Raw genomic sequence first — 24,066 nt, 5'->3', positions numbered from 1 at the left:
TTAAGATAATGAGGTGCATTTATATAGTGCCACTGTATTCTCCGTTAGGTGACAGAACAATTTATAGTGAGGGATCTGGACCCGAGGTAGTAAAAGGAGGAGTGAGGGATCTGGACCCGAGGTAGTAAAAGGAGGACTGAGGGATCTGGACCCGAGATAGTAAAAGGAGGAGTGAGGGATCTGGACCCGAGATAGTAAAAGGAGGAGTGAGGGATCTGGACCCGAGGTAGTAAAAGGAGGAGTGAGGGATCTGGACCCGAGGTAGTAAAAGGAGGACTCAGGGATCTGGACCCGAGGTAGTAAAAGGAGGACTGAGGGATCTGGACCCGAGATAGTAAAAGGAGGAGTGAGGGAGCTGGACCCGAGGTAGTAAAAGGAGGACTGAGGGATCTGGACCCGAGGTAGCAAAAGGAGGAGTGAGGGAGCTGGACCCGAGGTAGCAAAAGGAGGAGTGAGGGATCTGGACCCGAGGTAGTAAAAGGAGGAGTGAGGGATCAGGACCCGAGGTAGTAAAAGGAGGAGTGAGGGATCTGGACCCGAGGTAGTAAAAGGAGGAGTGAGGGATCTGGACCCGAGGTAGTAAAAGGTGGACTGAGGGATCTGGACACGAGATAGTAAAGGGAGGAGTGAGGGATCTGAGCCGAGATAGTAAAAGGAGGAGTGAGGGATCTGGACCCGAGATAGTAAAAGGAGGAGTGAGGGATCTGGACCCGAGATAGTAAAAGGAGGAGTGAGGGATCTGGACCCGAGATAGTAAAAGGAGGAGTGAGGAATCTGGACACGAGGTAGTAAAGGGAGGAGTGAGGGATCTGGACCCGAGATAGTAAAAGGAGGAGTGAGGGATCTGGACCCGAGGTAGGAAAAGGAGGAGTGAGGGATCTGGACCCGAGATAGTAAAAGGAGGAGTGAGGGAGCTGGACCCGAGATAGTAAAAGGTGGAGTGAGGGATCTGGACCCGAGATAGTAAAAGGTGGAGTGAGGGATCTGGACCCGAGATAGTAAAAGGAGGAGTGAGGGAGCTGGACCCGAGATAGTAAAAGGAGGAGTGAGGGATCTGGACCTGAGATAGTAAAAGGAGGAGTGAGGGATCTGGACCCGAGATAGTAAAAGGAGGAGTGAGGGAGCTGGACCCGAGGTAGTAAAAGGAGGAGTGAGGGAGCTGGACCCGAGATAGTAAAAGGAGGAGTGAGGGAGCTGGACCCGAGATAGTAAAAGGAGGAGTGAGGGAGCTGGACCCGAGATAGTAAAAGGAGGAGTGAGGGATCTGGACCCGAGGTAGTAAAAGGAGGAGTGAGGGATCTGGACCCGAGGTAGTAAAAGGAGGACAGAGGGAGCTGGACCCGAGGTAGTAAAAGGAGGACAGAGGGAGCTGGACCCGAGATAGTAAAAGGAGGAGTGAGGGATCTGGACCCGAGATAGTAAAAGGAGGAGTGAGGGAGCTGGACCCGAGGTAGTAAAAGGGGGAGTGAGGGATCTGGACCCGAGATAGTAAAAGGAGGAGTGAGGGAGCTGGACCCGAGATAGTAAAAGGAGGAGTGAGGGAGCTGGACCCGAGATAGTAAAAGGAGGAGTGAGGGAGCTGGACCCGAGGTAGTAAAAGGAGGAGTGAGGGATCTGGACCCGAGGTAGTAAAAGGAGGACTGAGGGAGCTGGACCCGAGATAGTAAAAGGAGGAGTGAGGGAGCTGGACCCGAGATAGTAAAAGGAGGAGTGAGGGAGCTGGACCCGAGGTAGTAAAAGGAGGAGTGAGGGAGCTGGACCCGAGGTAGTAAAAGGAGGAGTGAGGGATCTGGACCCGAGATAGTAAAAGGAGGAGTGAGGGAGCTGGACCTGAGATAGTAAAAGGAGGAGTGAGGGAGCTGGACCCGAGGTAGTAAAAGGAGGAGTGAGGGATCTGGACCCGATGTCATCAAGGAGGAGTGAGGGATCTGGACCCGAGGTAGTAAAAGGAGGAGTGAGGGATCTGGACCCGAGATAGTAAAAGGAGGAGTGAGGGATCTGGACCCGAGATAGTAAAAGGAGGAGTGAGGGATCTGGACCCGAGGTAGTAAAAGGAGGAGTGAGGGATCTGGACCCGAGATAGTAAAAGGAGGAGTGAGGGAGCTGGACCTGAGATAGTAAAAGGAGGAGTGAGGGATCTGGACCCGAGGTAGTAAAAGGAGGAGTGAGGGATCTGGACCCGAGGTAGTAAAAGGAGGAGTGAGGGAGCTGGACCCGAGATAGTAAAAGGAGGAGTGAGGGAGCTGGGCCTGAGATAGTAAAGGAGGAGTAAGGAATCTGGACCCGAGATAGTAAAAGGAGGAGTGAGGGAGCTGGGCCTGGGATAGTAAAAGGAGGAGTGAGGGATCTGGACCCGAGATAGTAAAAGGAGGAGTTTTGGTGAGGGAGAGGAGATCAGTGGCAATTTAAGAGATGAGTTGATGGGTGATGTGTGAAAGGCTGGGGAGTACTTAGTACATCAAGATGTTTTGGGGAACATCTTTTGAAGTGCAGGTACACGAGAAGTGAAATGGTATTCTCTGTTGGTAGCTCACAGGGAATGAATAATAACCCAATCTTGGGACATGGGGTAGGAAATGATCACTCATGGCAGGAGGTGCAAAGCCCCATCGCGAGTTAAAATGAGGACAAGCAGCTGACAGTGCATTTTCTGGGCAAAGAGAAAGTCAAGACGGTTGAGGGTTTTGGTTGTGCGGGAAATCATATGGCATCGAACAAACTTTCTGAGGTTTGAGAAGGTTGATTACAGACAGTAGGTGAAAGAGTGTTTGAAAAAGTGATGTATGATTGATCAGAGTTTGCACTGTGATGAGAGAGAGGTAAGTGGTGTAAGTTGCATTGGCCAGAGACTCAATTTCACGTTGAAGTTTCATTCAGGTACAAACTGGACACCGAGGTCACTCAACACCATGATACTTCTGGTCATTTATTCTCTCCAGCCTTCCATCCTATCACAGACTGTTGTATGATTGCCTTCAAGAGTGGTAACCCTTTAGGATCTTAGTATGCAAATGAGCTAAGCACTAGGATGCAGTCATGTGACTTGAAGCCTGATTCACTCTGCAACTGTAACACCTAGAGGCAGGTTCTATAAATAGTTAGCTCTGTACTGTATAAAATAGCTCAGCTGTAATAAGCCTGTTTGAGATCTTCAACAAACCGGACTCCACGCATCTCATTTATGTTGCACCAGACAACATAAAGAACTCATTAAACAAACCTTCCCTTTTGTTCTTCACCCCCACCTCCCTCCTTTCACTTGCACAAAACCTATCACATTTCTAACTTTTCCCAGTTCTGATGAAAGGTCACCAACCTGAAACTGTAACTCTGTTTCTCACCTCACAGATGCAGCCTGACCTGATTATTTCCAGCCTTTTCTGTTTTTAGAGTCATAGTTATAGAGTCATAGAGTTATACAGCACAGAAACAGGCCCTTCGGCCCATCGTGTCTGTGCTGCCCATCAAGCACCTATCTATTCTAATCCCATTTTCAAGCACTTGGCCCGTAGCCTTGCAAGCTGTGGCGTTTCAAGTGCTCATCTAAATACTTCTTAAATGTTTTGAGGGTTCCTGCCTCTACCACCCCTTCAGGTAGTGTGTTCCAGATTCCAACCACCCTCTGGGTGAAAGATTTTTCCTCAAATACCTTCTAAACCTCCTGTCCCTTACCTTAACGCTATACTCCCTGGTTATTGACACCTCTGCTAAGGGAAAATGTTTCTTCCTATCTACCCTATCTATGCCCCTCATAATTTTATATACCTCAATCAGGTCCCCCCCTCAGCCTTCTCTGCTCTAAGGAAAACAACCCCAGCCTATCCAGTCTCTATTCATAGCTGAAATGCTCCAGCCCAGGCAACATCCTGGTGAATCTTCTCTGTACCCTCTCCAGTGCAATCACATCCTTCCTATAGTATGAATCCCAGAACTGTACACAGTACTCCAGCTGTGGCCTAACTAGCGTTTTATACAGCTCCATCATAACCTCTCTGTTCTTAGATTCTATGCCTCGGCTATTAAAGTCAAGTATCCCAAATGCCTTCCAAACCACCTTATCTACCTGTGCTGCACCTTCAGTGATCTATGGACAAGTACACCAAGGTCCCTCTGACCCTCTGTACTTCCTAGGGTCCTACCATCCATTGTATATTCCCTTGCCTTGTTGTCCTCCCAAAATGCATCACCTCACACTTCTCAAGATTAAATTCCATTTGCCACTGCTCTGCCCATCTTACTAGCCCAATATATATCTCCCTGTAATCTAAGGCTTTCCTCCTCAATATTTACGACACCACCAATTTTTGTGTCGTCTGCGAACTTATTGATCATACCTCCTATATTCACATCTAAGTCATTAATGTACATGACAAATAGCAAGGGTCCCAGCACCGATCCCTGTGGTACACCACTGGTCACAGGCTTCCACTCGCAAAAACAACCCTCGACCATCATCCTCTGCCTCCTGCCACTAATCCAATTTTGGATCCAATTTGCCAAATTGACCTGGATCCTTACCTTCTTGACCAATCTCCCATGCGGGACCTTATCAAAAGCCTTACAGGAGTCCATGTAGACTACATCAACTGCTTTACTCTTACCTACGCACCTAGTCACTTCCTCGAAAAATTCAACCAAATTTGTAAGACATGATCTCCCCATGACAAAGCCATGCTGACTATTCCTGATTAATTCCTGCCTCTCCAAGTGGAGATTAACCATGTCTCTCAGAATCTTTCCAATAATTTCCCTACCACTGATATTAGACTCACCGGCCTGTAATTATCTCGTTTATCCCTGCTACCCTTCTTGACTAATGGTACCACATTCGCAGTCCTCCAGTCCTCTGGTACCTCTCCTGTGGCCAGAGAGGATTTGAAAATTTGTGTCAAAACCCCTGCAATCTCCTCCCTTGCCTCACATAACAGCCTGGGATACATCTCACCTGGGCCTGAGGATTTATCCACTTTTAAGCCAGCTAAAACTGCTAATTCTTCCTCCTTTTCAATGCTAATTTGTTCAAGTATATCACAATCCCCCTCCCTGATCTCTACACCTATATCGTCCTTCTCCATAGTGAACACAGATGAAAAGTAATCATGTAAAGCCTCACCTATGTCCTCCGGCTCCACATACACATTGCCACTTTGGTCCCTAATGGGCCCTACTCTTTCCCTGGTTATCCTCTTGCCCTTAATAGACTTACAAAACACCTTGGGATTTTCCTTTATCTTGCCCGCTAGTGTTTTTCATGCCCCCTCTTCGCTCTCCTAAATTACTTTAAGTACACCCCTACACTTTCTATACTCCTTGAGGGCCTCTGCTGTTTTCAGCACTCTGAATCTGCCATAAGCCTCCTTTTTTTTCTTTATCCAATCCTCCAAATGCCTTGATATCCAGGGTTCCCTGGACTTGTTGGTCCTACCTTTCACCTTTATGGGAACATGTTGGCCCTGAACCCTCACAATTTCCTTTTTGAATGACTCCCACTGGTCTGATGTAGACTTTCCTACAAGTAGCTGCTCCCAGTCCACTTTGGCCAGATCCTGTTTTATCATATTGAAATCTGTCTTCCCCCAATTCAGTACCTTTATTTCCGGTCCCTCTTTGTCCTTTTTCATTACTACCTTAAATCTTAGAGTTATGGTCACTATCCCTGAAATGCTCCCCCACTGACACTGCCACCACTTGTCTGGCTTCATTCCCTAGGATTAGGTCCAGTACTGCCCCTTCTCTTGTTGGACTTTCTACGTACTGGCTCAAAATGCTCTCCTGTATGCACTTTAAGAATTCCGCCCCCTTTAATCCTTTTGCACTAAGACTATCCCAGTTGATAATGGGGAAGTTGAAATCCCCTACTCTTAGTATTTTTACACCTCTCAGAGATTTGCCTACATATCTGCTCCTCTATTTCTCCCTGACTGTTTGGAGGCCTGTAGTTTATTACAGATTTCCAGCATGTACAGTGTTTTTCTTCCATTGAATTTTAAAATTCTCATTCTTGTTTTCAAATCTCTGCATGGCCTCGCCCTCTCACCTTTGTAATCACCTACATCCCTCAGAGATATCTATGCTCCTCTAATTCTGCCTTCTTGTGCATCCTTGATTTTATTTGCACCACCATTGGTGACTGTACATCACGTGCCTGGGCCCTAAGCTCTGGAATTCCCTCCCTAAACCTCTTTGCCTCACTTTCCTCCTCTAAGACACTCCTTAAAACCTACCTCATTGACTAAGCATTTAGGCCTCTGACCTAATATCATAGAATCATAGAAGGTTTAAGGCACAGAAAGAGGCCATTTGGCCCATCGTGTCTGTGCTGACCTTAAAACGATCCACCTATTCCAATCCCACCTTCCAGCGTTTGGTCCATAGCCCTGCAGATTACGGCACTTGAGGTGCATATCTAGACTCCTTTTCAATGAGTTGAGGGTCTCTGCCTCAACTATCCTTTCAGGCAGTGAGTTCCAGACCCCCACCACCCTCTGGGTGAAAAAGATTTTCCTCATCTCCCCTCTAATTTCTGTACCAATCACTTTAAATCTATGCCCCCTCGTCACTGACCTCTCTGCTAAGGTGAATAGACCCTTCACCTCTACTCTTCTCAGCCTTCTCTGTTCCAAGGAGAACAACCGCAGCCTATCCAATCTTTCCTCATACTGCATTTTTCCCGTCCTGCAACATCTTCATAAATCTCCTCTGTACCCTTTCTAGTGCAATTATATCCTTTCTGTAATGAGGTGACCAGAACTGCACACAGTACTCAAGTTGTGGCTTAACCAATGAGTTATACAGTACCAGCATAACCTCCCTGCTCTTGTATTCTATACCTCGGCTAACAAAAGATAGGATTCCATATGCCTTCTTAACCACCTTATCGACTTGTCCTGCTACCTTCAGGGATCTGTAGACATTCACTTCAAGGTCCCTCACTCCCTCTACACTTCCCAGTATTTTCCCATTAATCGTGTATTCCTTTGCCTTGTTTGACCTCCCCAAATGCATCACCTCACACTTCACCAAGTTGAATTCCATTTGCCACTTTTCTGCCCATCTGACCAGACCATCAATATCTTCCTGCAGCCTACAGCTATCCTCATTGCGAACCATCACACGGCCAATCTTTGTGTCGTCCGCAAACTTCTTGATCATGCCCCCTACATTTATGTCCAAATCGTTAATATACACCACAAAAGAGCAGGGGACCCAGTACTGAGCCCTCGCTGAAACAGCCGGCAACAATTACCCTTTGTTTCCTGCCACTGAGCCAATTTTGTATCCACCTTGCTGCATTTCCCTGGATCCCATGGGATTTTATTTTTTTTAACCAGTCTGCTATGTGGCACCTTGTCAAAAGCCTTGCTAAGATCCATGTAGACCACATCAACTGCACTACCCTTATCTATCTTCCTTGTTACTTCTTCAAAAAATTCAATCAAGTTGGTCAAACAAGATCTTTCCTTAACAAATCCATGTTGACTATTCTTGATTAACCTGTGCCTTTCTAAATGACAGTTTATCCTGTCTCAGCATAGATTCCAATAATTTGTCCACTACTGAGGTTAGACTGACTGGCGTGTAATTATTTGGTCTATCCCTTGCTCCCTTTTTAAACAGAGGTACAACGTTAGCAATTCTCCAATCCTCCGGCACCACACCTGTATCCAGTGAGAACTGGAAAATGACGGTCAGACCCTCTGCTATTTCCTCTCTTGCTTCTTTAAACAGCCTAGGATGCATTTCAGCTGGCCCTGGCAATTTATCAACTTTCAAGGATGCTAATCCCATTAATACTTCCTCTCTCCCTATGTTTATCACATCCAACACTTCACACTCTTCCTCCTTATCTACAATATCTACATCGTCCCCCTCTTTTGTGAAGACAGACGCAAAGTATTCATTAAGAACCATACCCGTATCATCCGCTCCTACACATAGGTTACCTTTTTGGTCTTTTATGGGCCCTACTCTCTCCTTTGTTATCCTCTTACTCTTAATGTATTGATAAAACATCTTTGGGTTCACCTTGATTTTGCTTGTCAATATTCTTTCATGCCCTCTCTTTGCTTTCCTAATTTCCCTTTTGATTTCACCCCTCCACTCTCGATACTCCTCTCAGCTTTCTGTAGCGTTAAGTTCTCGGTGTCGGACATAAGTTTTCCTTTTCTGCCTTATCTTACCATGGCTCCTTGACATCCATGGGGCTCTAGATTTGGCAGCCCCACCTTTTTTCTTTGTGGGAACATGTTTACCCTGAACCCCTTGAATCTCCCCTTTGACTGCCTCCCACTGCTGTGACACTGATTTACCTTGGAGTAGCTGTTTCTAGTCCAGTTTCGCTAAATCACTCCTCAGTTTAGTAAAATTGGCCTTGCCCCAATTGAGAACGCTAACTCCTGTTCTATCTCTGTCCTTTTCTATCATTATGTTAAAACCGACTGAATTATGATCACTATCACCAAAATGCTCTCCCACTGCTAGTCCTTCCACCTGCCCATCTTCATTTCCTAAAACTAAGTCCAAAACTGCACCCTCTCTTGTTGGACTTGCTACACACGGCCAGAAAAGTCCTCCTCAATGCACCTCAAGAACTTTTCTCCCTCAATTCCTTTCACACTAAAACTATCCCAGTTAATATTGGGGTAAATAAAATCCCCGACTGTTACTGCCCTATTGTTCTTGCACTTCTCAGAGATTTGCCTACATATCTGCTCTTCTATCTCCCTCTGACTGTTTGAGGGTCTGTAGTACACTCCCAGCAGTGTGAGTGCCCCTTTTTTATTCCTTACCTCAATCCATATGGTCTCATTTGATGAACCTTCCAACATATTATCCCTCCTCACAGCTGTAATAGTTTCCTTGATCAAAATTGCCACTCCCCCTCCTTTCCTATCCCCTCCCATCGCGTCTGAAAATCCCGTAACCAGGAACGTTGAGCTGCCATTCCTGTCCCTCCTGAAGCCATGTTTCTGTAGTAGCTATATCATATTGCCATGTATCTATCTATGCCCTCAGCTCATCTACTTTGTCACTTCAATGTCCACTCATACCCTCACATCTGCTCCTGTGAAGCACCTTTGGACATTTTATAACATTAAAGGTGCGATATAAGTATATGTTGTTGTTTTTGAGAGAAACAGCCCCAAGTCCTGGGCAGGCACTACCAGGCTTCCTGGAAGCTTAAACTGCAATATAAAAATAGATGCCACTTTAACAGCTACCCTCACAGCCTCATCAATTCCTTTCACACATTTAGACTTTCACATATCCTATGTACAGCACTTGAACATGTGAATGAGGCAAGGCATCAATATGCATGATGCACAAGGTTGATGTTTGAATGACTTACTCTACACCTGTACAGTCCTTGGATTCATTGACGATGACCCTCACAGCAGAGCCAATGTGCAGGTTGGTACCATTGATAGTAATTTTAGTCCCTCCGGCTTTGGGCCCACGATCTGGAAATACCAAGTAGACCTCTGGAACCTTAGGAAATAGACAAAGATAGATATTGGCTTGAGTAAGATCTGGGGTTGTCTCTTTACATCCAATAAAACTCACAGGGAAGCAAACAAGTCAGCAGAGATTCAACAGTTACTGACTAACAGTGCGATATTAGACAGTGTGATGGTGGATTGAGGGATGACCTGATGAAGGGCTCCAAGATTATTCAGTGTTATGTTCAAGTGAATAGTAACACATTGCTATCTCACAAAACCCATCGAAACAATGGCTCACAGCCCAATGTCCATCCACACTCTCACTCCAACGCCCACCCGCACCCTCACTCCAACGCCCACCCGCACCCTCACTCCAACGCCCACCCGCACCCTCACTCCAACGCCCACCCGCACCCTCACTCCAACGCCCACCCGCACCCTCACTCCAACGCCCGCCCGCACCCTCACTCCAACGCCCGCCCGCACCCTCACTCCAACGCCCACCCGCACCCTCACTCCAACGTCCACCCGCACCCTCACTCCAACGTCCACCCGCACCCTCACTCCAACGTCCACCCACAGCTTCACTCCAACGTCCACCCACACCCTCACTCCAATGTTCACTCACGGCTTCACTCCAACGTCCACCCGCACCCTCACTCCAACGTCCACCCGCACCCTCACTCCAACGTCCACCCGCACCCTCACTCCAACGTCCACCCGCACCCTCACTCCAACGTCCACCCGCACCCTCACTCCAACGTCCACTCACTCTCACTCCAATGTTCACCCGCACCCTCATTCCAATGTCCACTTACTTACTCCCATGTCCACTCGCACCCTCACTCCAATGTCCACGCGCACCCTCACGCATATTTGTCACATTGGGTTTGTTTCAGAGCGGGACAGTGATTCTCATGCCCAGACCTTGCTGTGACTTCCTGTGGAACGTTCACTGTCAGCCGGCTGCTTATTAATCTCTCACACTCACAATCTTGAACACTACAGCTGTCCGGTTCTTTCAGTCCAACTTACAATGCAAAGACAATAAAACAATTCCTTTATCAAGAGCTGGCTTAAGACAGAATTCTCCACTGTTCAATATCCAGGAGTTTCCTCTTGCCCTGGGTTAGTATCGGATATGGCTGGAATGCTCACTGCCTTTGTCTTAGTCCCAATACATTCTCTGGTTTGATTCAGTCTTCAGCAACAGATTCCTGTCTGGTTTAAACCCTACAGTCAACATTTAGCAACCCTCACACCCTGCAGTGCAGGCCTGCAGTCTGGGAGGCTGACAAACAGAGCAAAAGCATTTAACAACCTCTACCACCATGGCTTTGGAAATTATTTCACAAAATTGCTCAAAGCATTAAAGCTTTAAACACAGACAATTTCAGAATTAACAATAGGATCAAATCAAATGAAGGGTTCAGATGGAAAATACAGGAGGGAATTACATTGGGGAATCTAACTGAGGTGTTCAGGTGGTTTATATTTAGCATAACAGATATCCAGGAGTGAGTTGCAGGCTGGAATCTAATTGAGGGGTCACCAGATATTCTGAGGTTTTCCAAGCTGTCTGACAACCTCATTTGCTAATCCAAGTCTCCCCCGTTTAAACTGGTGCTATTATTTAAAATTATCTTCAGGTTTCTTTTTAATCCAGGGATAGGGAATTACATTATTAACATTAAGAAGTCGTTACATATTGGTTCCTTCAGCTTAAAATTAAACAGTAGTCCAAATGAATCCTGCAGTTTAATTGACACATTATCAATTGAATATTTCTAAATTACATCTTTACTCTGATGTGAAACACCTGACACTTCCTGGTAGAAAGGAACATCTTTAACACTCACCTTCTTTCCTTCAAAACATTATATGCCCTTATCTCATTTTTACTAATATCTCATTACTTAGGCGTTCTTGCTCACTGTGATATAACAGACTGTTACCCTGACTCTACTAATTATCTCCAGAGACTGCTGTTCAGAAACTTCCCCTGTTAACAATCCCTGGATGTCTGGCTTGGTTTTCATTGTCATCAATCCCTCATTGATGGTTCTCTTACATCCTCTTTCCTTTAGCCTGTGATTTATTCTCAGCCAGTCCTTGACCTCCTGTGTCCGTTTGTACATTTCTCCAGGTTTCTATGCCCCACACAATTCTTTGGCAACTGTAATTTAAGATTTCCACTGTTACAATCTTACTCCTTGTGTAATTGTTAGCTCCTCTCTTCAGTTCCAATTCTCTGTCTGGAGAACAATCATCTTTTGCTACATTTAGGGTCCCAAATCCTTTTGCTTCTGACTTCTGATTAACTTCATCTGATTATATACAGGCTGGGCCCTAATGACCAACACAATGTGTGCTTGCATATTCTCACCAGTGTTTTCACATGCCTTTCCAAACTGGCCTGTTACAAGCTCATCGGCCACCTGTCTGGTGTGTACTGAGTCTTTAATGAAACTGACTGTAATGGCTGCCCCCAGTCAAATTCCCTCATAGAAAACATAGAAAAATAGGAGCAGGAGTAAGCCAGTCAGACTAGGGCAAGCCAGGAGGTACATTGGTACAGTATTGCATTTCTATCCCAAACATCCCCCTTTTCATACAAACAAAAATATTTCCATGCATTATCATTTACACTGAGAGTTGCCCAAGGTCCCACCATGCACACAACTGTTCCCATGCATTAGCGTTCACCATTCTTGTCAGTCTCTGCACATGCATTACACACGTAGTCATTAAATCATGCCAGTCTCTTAATGGTGCGTGTTGTCGTTGGTTGCTCAACTGGTTGATTTTCCTTCTCCGGCGAGTGTCGTTCCCTTGTCACTTGTTGCCGCGGTAACTGTTGTTGTTCCATTTCCATTGTTGGGGTGCTGTGGACCTCTGGGGCTGATGGTTGTTCTGTGGTCTGTTCAATTGGTGAGTTCTCATTGTCCTGATTGGCTGCCTGCTGTGAAGGAACAGCTTCTCTAGTTGTGCGTAGGTGCCTGTGGTTGTGACGGTATCTCTGATCCTTCACTTCCACCGCATACAATCGAGGTGACAACTGCTCTATGCAGGTCCCAAGCTGCCACTTGGGCTGACTCTTGTTGAGTGCGTTGAAGGTTTGTACCCTGACTGGCTCTCCAATGCTCAGTTCTGGCAATGGTTTGGCAATTTTGTCAAAATGAAATTTGGCTCTCTGCCATTTCACCTCGATTTTGTCTGCCTGCTCTGCAGAATCCGAGTGCTCCTTCCCCACAGCTTCCACCTTGGGTGCCCGAGCAGACAACTGCCAGATCTTCTTCTTCCTTGCCACCTGTATGACTCGTGTCACCTTGCGATTGGCAAAGGCGTTCTCATTCCAACGCCAGTGCCTACTCCTGTAGTCCATCCCCTGGGTCTTCTCTTTTTGCATGTTGAGGGTTACCAGTCCAAGCTTTAGACTTTCTTCGGCTGAGATGAGTGGTTTTTGCTTGCTGTCTATGATCTGGAATTCCAGATCTTCGTTCTTGCCATTGCATTGGGCTCTCAGTGTAACTTGTCCTCTTGGCACTAGCATGGTGTCATCACGTAGCCTCAACATTACTTTCGATGGCTTTATTTTTGGATCGCCATGTTGAGCCACTTTGCACAGGTCTATGAAGGTCATGATGTTGCATGGCACACCGGTGTCTATCTGGCACTTTATGTTGACTTGATATTCTCCTTCTGCAGTCATCATTCCAACAGTCACAAACCATTTATCACCTATCGACCTGACTGAACTAATTTGTTGAATGGTGTGTAGTGATTCGTCAGAATTTTCAGCTGAATCTCTCCAGTGGCCATCTGTACCTGCTTATTGTGCTTCCTTCTGGCCAAACACTTGTGTGAAGAATGATTTGGTTTCTTGTAGTGAGAACACTGCTGCCTCATACTGTTCATGCCTTCTTCTCCTGTGTGTGATGTCCTCCGCAGTATTTGCATCCTGCCCTTTGTCTGTGATCTTTCTGCCCTTTCGGCCTGAAATGTCTATCAGGATAATGCAAGGCCTGGTCTGTTCTGCCATTAATATGGTCTAGCTGCTGATTTACAACCTCAGCACTTCTGCATATGTCAATCGCTTCCCTGAGAGTCAATTTCTCCTCTCTTAGTAGCCGTGCTCTCACTGCGGGATCTCTTATGCCTAATACAATCCTGCCTTTAATTGGATAACCTTTTCGTTGCACAAATTCACAGGATTCTGCGAGCTGTGTTAATGCAGTCACATATTGGTCAAAGAACTCTTTTTCATCTTGGGCCCTAATATTGAACACATACCGTTCACATGTTACATTGATTTGGGATTCAAAGCATGCCTTCAAGGCTTTCAAAATTTCTGCTGTTCATTTTTTTTGTTCTTCTGAGAGATTTCGGGTGGAATACACTTTGTAACAGTCTCTCCCCAACAATGATAAAAGTGTAGCTACTCGCAGCTGCTCTGGTTTGTTAATTAAATCTGTCGCAATTTCATAATTTTGCCATTGCGAGTGGAAAAACTGCCAGCTCTGTTTCATATCACCTTTCATTTCGAACGGACCAGGTAGAGGAAGATTTGCAGCCATTGCCTTACCCTGTGCTTTCAGCTGTTTCTTTGTTCCTTTTCTGTGGTTTCCTGTGGCTTTTAGCAGTTGTGACCATTCCTGTGGCCTCAGTTCCCTAGCTGTGCTTCTTCACCACTCAATCTCACTCTGACACCATGTTACCAGCTCACAGGACACCAGTCTGGTGTATACTGAGTCTTTAATGAAACTGACTGTAATGACTGCCCCCAGTCAGAGTATCTCATGGTAGAGGTCACATGACTATGGCAAGCCAGGAGGCACATTGGTACAGTGTTGCATTTCTATCCCAAACATGGCCCATCTTCTTATTCTGGGGACAGCAACACAGTCTGACCTAACTCTCACCAATTTTTGCATTCACTGAAGGCAAATATTTCTCAGATAGAGAAATCAGACAGTTGCAGTCCCTTTCAACACTATCTCATGTCCCTTCTGTATAATAGAGAACATTGCACATGTGTAAGTTGCATGTGGACTTGCTGCTGTTTGAGAGGAATATCAAATCTGTGACTTACCAGAAAGGAGAATCTCTGGTTGGAGTGCCCTTCCTTCTGGACCTTCACTGTCACTGAGTTTGAAAACTCTTCATGAGCCCTGTTGGTGCTGCAAACAATCCTGCAATAAGGAAAACAAAACAAACATTCAGCAGAAAGGAAGATCCCACACTCTTCTCAGCCAATTCCCCCATAGACCCCACCCCCTAGTTCCTCTCCCTCTCATAGCACCCCCCCCAAACCCCCTCCATAGTCCCCATGTTACAGCCCTCTCAATGTCCCTCCCCCAATTCCAATACCCCCCCTCAAAGTCCCCTTCCCATTTCATTCTCTTTTACCCACTGTGTGCTGTAAAAGTTGTGGAGTTACCACTATAAACTGTACAGTCCCAGAAAGGAGTGAATCGTTCCCTATTACAGACGAAACACACGTACACATGGACAGACTGCGCAGAAAGACACACACACAGATACCACATTGTCCAAATGCCCCCCAGTGGAAGTGTTGAAAACCAGCATTATAGTACATTTCTCACCACAGAAAACCCGAGTGGAGACAGAAGAGTTGTAAAGTGAAGAAACAAAATTGAATTTACTTACTGTTCTGAGACTATGTAGCTCTCCTGCACAGGAGTGCATGACACTTCACCAATGTGAACACCCCCAGCAATGTCACTGAACCTGCGACCCATATTCCTGCCTCGTATTGTGAGGAGGGTCCCTCCATCCACAGGCCCGGTCAGGGGCTCTATCTGAAAGACACACACCCTTCAATCAGCTGACTCGTCACTGATCCTGTCCCTTTGAACCAGAGCCAGCTCAAAACCTCCATCACACTGGGAAACCCTGGCACAGATGTTCACACACATTCACACTTGCACTAGCACACCAGATACATTCATACTGACGCTCATATACCTAACAGTGTTGATCACACACACACACACAAATCTTATTGCCGTGGCATTCCTGACAGCAGGACCGGAAGTTGTCATAACTTCTGCTTCCACTGTAAATCCCATCTCCCACAGGGGGGACAGGTGGGATCATGCGACAGGGGCGGCCTTTCATTGGTGGAACCCGTCACTGCCCCAAACACCATGATTGTCACAGATATAAAACATTCTGTGCTTTCAGCCTCAGGGAGCAGCAACCTTCCTTTCATGTAAATATCTTCAGAATAACAAATTGAAGATTTTACTCAAATCAAAATGTTTTTGCCTCCCTTGTTTTATGAAAGTCACCACCAACTTCATATCATTTATTTTCCCTACAGTCAAAGTGAATGACATGGCAGCCAGCAGGCAGCGTCCTGCTCCACGGTTCAGTGATGCCTCCCTGCAGGTTCTCATTCCGCCCGTCGGGGAAAAACAGGACATCCTCCTCCCTGCAGATGGAGTGCGAAGGCCCTCCCACCTCAGCAAGGTGGCCTGAATAGAGGGAGCAGAGGAGGTCTCGAACTGTGGCATAACTCTTAGAACATGGGTGCAGTGCCGCAAGCGAGTCAATGACTTTCTCAGACCAGTGAGGGTAAGTGGTCCTGGCGAGGCTGCTCCATTGATTTCTTCCATGGCTCCGTGTCTTTAAGTCTGAGGGTACGCAAGGAATGCAGTGGAATGCGTGAGCAGCCTTGGTGCCATCTACTAAATGATGAAGATTGGCATTGTTTATGTGATTGGATATGTCGTGCGAAAGCCAATGCAGAATGAGTAATGTTGATGCATGTATGCAATGGTTGTAATGTATCATTTGCCATGGCATTCAATCTGCACTGTCTGCTGCAGGATAAACAAAGCCACAACCAGCATAAATGTGCTAAGACATGAGGAGGGGTCCCTGACCTCAGGCTGCTGACCACCCCTGAGGAGGAGGCTTCAGAGATCATGAGAGAGGAGGGAGGCAGGGCGAGCAGAGATAGCGAGGCAGGAGCCACAGACATAAGGATGAAGTGTCATCTCTGCTCTTGCAGCCATATGTGGAAACCGAAGGAAATGATGTGAATTCATGTGAAGCACATGTTCAAAGTGCCTCTGTTTGTGTCTCCATTGCAGGTGCCCGCAATCAAGTTACAGGAAGTCGCGTGGTCCAAGAATCCTCCTCTGGGGAGGAAGATGAAGCCAATGCCCCAGTGGGTGTAACGTCACCTGCCTCTTCTTCCACCTCCACCAGCGCAGATACATCCACACGGTCCAGGGGGGGTTCAAGATTAGAATCTGGGTCACAAGCTGGTGGTCATGACACAGACACGTCCCAGCAGCTGAGGGAGTATGTGTCACCCGGTCTCCTGACAATCGGAGGACTGCTGGGGTCCAGGCCCCTGCTCAGCCCACGCTCATGATGATCCTCTGTTCGTTGCTATGAGAAGTCTGCTGGATATGCAGCAAAGCCATGTGGAAAATATGTTAGAGATGCCTGAGGTCATGCGTGGCTTTGCATATGCCATGGAGGAGTACATGCAAGCCGTGATGTCTGCCATGTCCCAGGCATTTGAGTGTATGGTTCCCTCAGTCAAGAGTCTGGTGAGCTCCGTGGCGAGTCTGGTTGAGCACTTGAGCCACATGTGATCTGACCTGCACTCCATTGCTGCTGCTGTGGGATCCATGCAGCAGAGTCTAAAAGAGAGGGGGACGAGGAACCTGGACTTCTCTCCAGGTGCTCCTTCCCCTCATGGAGGTAGGCAGGTGCTATCGTGCACACAGTTGGAGGATGAGTGCATCCAAGCTGCCCCGGGGGCTTCCTCTCAGGACACCCCCAGGGTATGCGACATCTCGTCCTCCCCCTGACATTGACCACCTTACCTCCAATGGGTGAGCACATGGGGGATACTCAAGTACCATTGCTACAGACCCCCGGTAGGATGGAGTCATCAAGGACCTATTCCTCCAGAGGACACCTGCATGGTCCTCCACAGCAACGGGGCAGCGCACTGAGCAGACTGCCTCCACCTCAGCTACTAATGTCGGGGTAGCACCTAGACGTAGTGGGAGAAAAAGAATATTGAAACAGTTTTGAGTGTGAAGGGGGCATGGGTGATGTAGAAATGTTAACGAATGGCAAGTTGTATTAAAACATGTTTATTTCTTGCAAAATTTGACCCACTATCAGTAATGTTTTGCTTGGTTACAGATGGATACAAAGTTTTTTGGAGGCCTATGGAAGGAATGTAATGATGCTTTCAAAGCATCTCAGGAAATGTCCAGTATCCGTATCTCATTGGAATTTGAGCCTTCACTCTTCAATGGTGACTGTTTTCCCAATAATGTTTAATAACTTTTTCCAATACTGTCATGCCTCACTTTTGTTTTCTACAGTCATATCTTAACGTTGCCCATAGAGATTTCAAATGCCAATCACATGAATGTGCAGCACTGCTTCGTTAAGATTGCAGAGATAAATAAGACCTCAGGTAAAAGGGAATTTCTGTGGGGAATTGTTATGTTTCTCCTCCCAACATTCCTTGGTGATGTGGCTTATTGTTGGCTGAAACATGCCTAAATGAGGTTCTCCCTGATGTCCATGTCTCTCCATGGCCTTCATATTGATGATGTTCTCTTCCTCACCCTCTTCATAGTCATCCTCATCTGAGGAGGACTGATGTTCCTTCTGTTCCTCTGCCTGCAGAATGTTGCCGTGTCTAATGGCAAGGTTGTGCAGGGCACAGCAGTCAGCAATTATTCGTGACGCCCTCTGAGGCGCATACTGAAGAACCCCTCCAGATGGTCAAGGCAACGGAATTGCATTTTCAGCATGCCAATGATGTGCTCAATGATGGCTCTGCTGGATGTGTGAGTGACATTGGACCTCTCTTCAGCAGCGGTTGGGGATGACGTATTGGTGTCATCAACCATGTACAACCCTTGTCAACCAGGATCCATCCGTCCACTTCGGCTGGTTCCTCGAAAACTGCTGGTAGCTGGGAGTTCCTCAAAATGTAGGAATCACGACAGCTCGCTGGAAAACATGCACAAACATGGTTGATTCTTCTCCTGTGGTCACAAACCAATTGCACATTTAAAGAGTGGAAGCCTTAAAGATTAATAAAGACAGCAGCTGGTCCCAGGGAGCTCTAATGGTCACATGAGTACAGTCAATCACCCCTTGCACTCTAGGGAAGCCAGCCATGGCGTCAAAGGCCGCAGACCTTGTTGCCTGGCTGTCCTCATCTACAGGTAAGTAGATGAAATCATTGGCACGTCGAAAAAGGGCATTGATTAACTCTTTGATGCACCTGTGGGTCGCACATTGCGAGATACGATATGTCACCCATTGCTCCCTGGTAGCAAATATATTAAGTGCAATAGTAACCTTGAGGGTAAGTGGCATGGGGTTCCCAACAAAAACAAGCGGCTGCAGATAATCCTGAAGATCATACACATTTCTGCTGCCATGGAAAGTCACGTCCCCATGCTTCTCTGACATTGCCTCTCAGACATTTGAAGGTAATGTGTCCTTGTCCTGAGGATGCGGTGACACGCCAACGCTAGTCTTCAATAATCCCTTTCCTGGATGGCTTCATTCTGAGCAGCCTTACCCTCTTGTGCTGCCTGTTGCTCCTGTTGAGGCATCATTCGTTGATCGCCAAGATCCCTCCTCAGTCTCTCCCTCTGCAATTGTTTGCGTGTTAGAGGACAAACTGCATGTATGATGTCACTTCTTTTCCATTTACATTTCCATGCAGCAGGAGATCCCACCCACCATCACTTGTCTCCTCCCAATCGACTTGCATTCCTTGATTGGACATGTGGTTTTCATTCTTCTTCCAGAAAATGTTGCGTCTGCGATATCAGGCAAGTTTATCCAACTTCCTCTTGCCACCTTCCAGCCTGCACCCATCACCCTTCACCCACCCAACGTAACCTACACCCTTCCTCCATTACCACAGATCCTCCCCTGATTACCATGGACTGGTTCATCATCAATTTATACATGCCATCCCTACTCCCCTCACCATCCAGAGGCTGACTCTCACCCTTATACCTCCGAGAATCCACCTTGCCAAAGTTACAGATTTCCCAATACACTCTCTCTGATGCCCTCAAATGCCCAGGCCTAAGTCTCGGCCTTCCCCCTTACCAAATACAATTGCCCACCTTCTGCCAGCCAGTATCCTGATGTAGACACACAGGACTCCGACGTTGACAGCGATCCTCCCTCCTTTTAGACCTCTCATGACCATCAGTTTTCTAACAGGAACACATCAACCCACTACCCTCTGCAACCACACACAGCCAGTCTCATCATCAAAATCAGCCACTACACACCCTGGACGCTGCCCTGCTCCCTTCCCTGCTCCTCCATGAATCCAACTTCAAACACTGGACGCTGCCCTGCTCCCTCCCCTGCTCCTCCACAAACCCAACTACAAACACTGGGCACTGCCCTGCTCCCTCCCCTGCTCCTCCACTCACCCAACTACAAACACTGGACACTGCCCTGCTCCTCCACAAACCCAACTACAAACACTGGGCACTGCCCTGCTCCTCCACAAACAAAACTACAAACACTGGGCACTGCCCTGCTCCCTCCCCTGCTCCTCCACAAACCCAACTGCAAACACTGGACACTGCCCTGCTCCCTCCCTTGCTCCTCCACAAATCCAACTACAAACACTGGACACTGCCCTGCTCCTCCACAAACCCAACTGCAAACACTGGACACTGCCCTGCTCCGTCCCCTGCTCCGCCACAAACCCAACTACAAACATTGGGCACTGCCCTGCTCCGTCCCCTGCTCCTCCACAAACCCAACTACAAACACTGGACACTGCCCTGCTCCGTCCCCTGCTCCTCCACACACCCAACTACAAACACTGGACACTGCCCTGCTCCCTCCCCTGCTCCTCCACACAGCCAACGACAAACACTGGACACTGCCCTGCTCCCTCCCCTGCTCCTCCACAAACCCAACTACAAACACTGGGCACTGCCCTGCTCCGTCCCCTGCTCCTCCACAAACCCAACTACAAACACTGGACACTGCCCTGCTCCTCCACTCACCCAACTACAAACACTGGACACTGCCCTGCTCCACCACAAACCCAACTACAAACACTGGGCACTGCCCTGCTCCTCCACAAACAAAACTACAAACACTGGGCACTGCCCTGCTCCCTCCCCTGCTCCTCCACAAACCCAACTGCAAACACTGGACACTGCCCTGCTCCCTCCCTTGCTCCTCCACAAATCCAACTACAAACACTGGACACTGCCCTGCTCCTCCACAAACCCAACTGCAAACACTGGACACTGCCCTGCTCCGTCCCCTGCTCCGCCACAAACCCAACTACAAACACTGGGCACTGCCCTGCTCCGTCCCCTGCTCCTCCACAAACCCAACTACAAACACTGGGCACTGCCCTGCTCCCTCCCCTGCTCCTCCACACACCCAACTACAAACACTGGGCACTGCCCTGCTCCCTCCCCTGCTCCTCCACAAACCCAACTACAAACACTGGACACTGCCCTGCTCCGTCCCCTGCTCCTCCACAAACCCAACTACAAACACTGGACACTGCCCTGCTCCGTCCCCTGCTCCTCCACAAACCCAACTACAAACACTGGGCACTGCCCTGCTCCCTCCCCTGCTCCACCACACACCCAACTACAAACACTGGACACTGCCCTGCTCCTTCCCCTGCTCCTCGACACACCCAACTACAAACACTGGACACTGCCCTGCTCCGTCCCCTGCTCCTCCACACACCCAACTACCAACACTGGAAGCTGCCCTGCTCCCTCCCCTGCTCCTCCATGAACCCAACGACAAACACTGGACACTGCCCTGCTCCCTCCCCTGCTCCTCCATGAACCCAACTACAAACACTGGACACTGCCCTGCTCCTCCACAAACCCAACTACAAACACTGGGCACTGCCCTGCTCCGTCCCCTGCTCCTCCACAAACCCAACTACAAACACTGGACACTGCCCTGCTCCTCCACTCACCCAACTACAAACACTGGACACTGCCCTGCTCCTCCACAAACCCAACTACAAACACTGGGCACTGCCCTGCTCCTCCACAAACAAAACTACAAACACTGGGCACTGCCCTGCTCCCTCCCCTGCTCCTCCACAAACCCAACTGCAAACACTGGACACTGCCCTGCTCCCTCCCTTGCTCCTCCACAAATCCAACTACAAACACTGGACACTGCCCTGCTCCTCCACAAACCCAACTGCAAACACTGGACACTGCCCTGCTCCGTCCCCTGCTCCGCCACAAACCCAACTACAAACACTGGGCACTGCCCTGCTCCGTCCCCTGCTCCTCCACAAACCCAACTACAAACACTGGGCACTGCCCTGCTCCCTCCCCTGCTCCTCCACACACCCAACTACAAACACTGGGCACTGCCCTGCTCCCTCCCCTGCTCCTCCACAAACCCAACTACAAACACTGGACACTGCCCTGCTCCGTCCCCTGCTCCTCCACACACCCAACTACAAACACTGGACACTGCCCTGCTCCCTCCCCTGCTCCTCCACAAACCCAACTACAAACACTGGGCACTGCCCTGCTCCCTCCCCTGCTCCTCCACAAACCCAACTACAAACACTGGACACTGCCCTGCTCCGTCCCCTGCTCCTCCACACACCCAACTACAAACACTGGACACTGCCCTGCTCCCTCCCCTGCTCCTCCACAAACCCAACTACAAACACTGGACACTGCCCTGCTCCCTCCCCTGCTCCTCCACACACCCAACTACAAACACTGGACACTGCCCTGCTCCCTCCCCTGCTCCACCACAAACCCAACTACAAACACTGGACACTGCCCTGCTCCGTCCCCTGCTCCTCCACAAACCCAACTACAAACACTGGACACTGCCCTGCTCCGTCCCCTGCTCCTCCACAAACCCAACTACAAACACTGGGCACTGCCCTGCTCCCTCCCCTGCTCCACCACACACCCAACTACAAACACTGGACACTGCCCTGCTCCTTCCCCTGCTCCTCGACACACCCAACTACAAACACTGGACACTGCCCTGCTCCGTCCCCTGCTCCTCCACACACCCAACTACCAACACTGGAAGCTGCCCTGCTCCCTCCCCTGCTCCTCCATGAACCCAACGACAAACACTGGACACTGCCCTGCTCCCTCCCCTGCTCCTCCATGAACCCAACTACAAACACTGGACACTGCCCTGCTCCTCCACAAACCCAACTACAAACACTGGGCACTGCCCTGCTCCTCCACAAACCCAACTACAAATACTGGGCACTGCCCTGTTCCCTCCCCTGCTCCTCCACAAACCCAACTGCAAACACTGGACACTGCCCTGCTCCTCCACAAACCCAACTGCAAACACTGGACACTGCCCTGCTCTGTCCCCTGCTCCGCCACAAACCCAACTACAAACACTGGGCACTGCCCTGCTCCGTCCCCTGCTCCTCCACAAACCCAACTACAAACACTGGACACTGCCCTGCTCCGTCCCCTGCTCCTCCACACACCCATCTACAAACACTGGACACTGCCCTGCTCCGTCCCCTGCTCCTCCACAAACCCAACTACAAACACTGGGCACTGCCCTGCTCCCTCCCCTGCTCCTCCACACACCCAACTACAAACACTGGGCACTGCCCTGCTCCGTCTTCTGCTCCTCCACAAACCCAACTACAAACACTGGACACTGCCCTGCTCCGTCCCCTGCTCCTCCACACACCCAACTACAAACACTGGACACTGCCCTGCTCCGTCCCCTGCTCCTCCACACACCCAACGACAAACACTGGACACTGCCCTGCTCCGTCCCCTGCTCCTCCATGAACCCAACTACAAACACTGGACACTGCCCTGCTCCCTCCTCTGCTCCTCCACAAACCCAACTACAAACACTGGACACTGCCCTGCTCCCTCCCCTGCTCCTCCACAAACCCAACTACAAACACTGGGCACTGCCCTGCTCCCTCCCCTGCTCCTCCATGAACCCAACTACAAACACTGGACACTGCCCTGCTCCCTCTCCTGCTCCTCCACAAACCCAACTACAAACACTGGACACTGCCCTGCTCCGTCCCCTGCTCCTCCATGAACCCAACTACAAACACTGGACACTGCCCTGCTCCCTCCTCTGCTCCTCCACTCACCCAACTACAAACACTGTACACTGCCCTGCTCCCTCCCCTGCTCCTCCACACACCCAACTACAAACCCTGCACACTGCCCTGCTCCCTCCCCTGCTCCTCCACAAACGCAACTACAAACACTGGACACTGCCCTGCTCCCTCCCCTGCTCCTCCACAAACGCAACTACAAACACTGGACACTGCCCTGCACCCTCCGCTGCTCCTCCAAAAAACAAACTCCAAACACTGGGCACTGCCCTGCTCCCTCCCCTGCTCCTCCAAAAAACAAACTACAAACAATGGACACTGCCCTGCTCCCTCCCCTGATCCTCCACTCACCCAACTACAAACCCTGGACACTGCCCTGCTCCCTCTCCTGCTCCTCCACACACCCAACTACAAACACTGGAAGCTGCCCTGCTCCGTCCCCTGCTCCTCCACAAACCGAACTACAAACACTGGGCACTGCCCTGCTCC

General features: G+C 48.9%; 1 protein-coding gene across 1 annotated transcript in view; it reads right to left on the bottom strand.

The window, feature by feature from the left end:
• plxnd1 (plexin D1) overlaps positions 1-24,066 on the bottom strand; it is a 329,127-nt gene that overhangs the window by 85,232 nt on the left and 219,829 nt on the right. The window contains exons 13-15 of the mRNA XM_068051338.1: positions 15,114-15,265; positions 14,536-14,635; positions 9,350-9,489 (exon numbers count right to left, since the gene is read on the bottom strand). Of these exons, the coding sequence (XP_067907439.1) occupies positions 9,350-9,489; positions 14,536-14,635; positions 15,114-15,265 (392 nt within the window). The remainder of the gene's footprint in view (positions 1-9,349; positions 9,490-14,535; positions 14,636-15,113; positions 15,266-24,066) is intronic.

Source organism: Heterodontus francisci, chromosome 19 (assembly GCF_036365525.1).
Source record: "Heterodontus francisci isolate sHetFra1 chromosome 19, sHetFra1.hap1, whole genome shotgun sequence".
Taxonomy (NCBI): Eukaryota; Metazoa; Chordata; class Chondrichthyes; order Heterodontiformes; family Heterodontidae; genus Heterodontus; species Heterodontus francisci.
The sequence above is the reverse complement of the archived record's forward strand: the minus strand, read 5'-3'. Positions and strand labels throughout refer to the sequence as shown.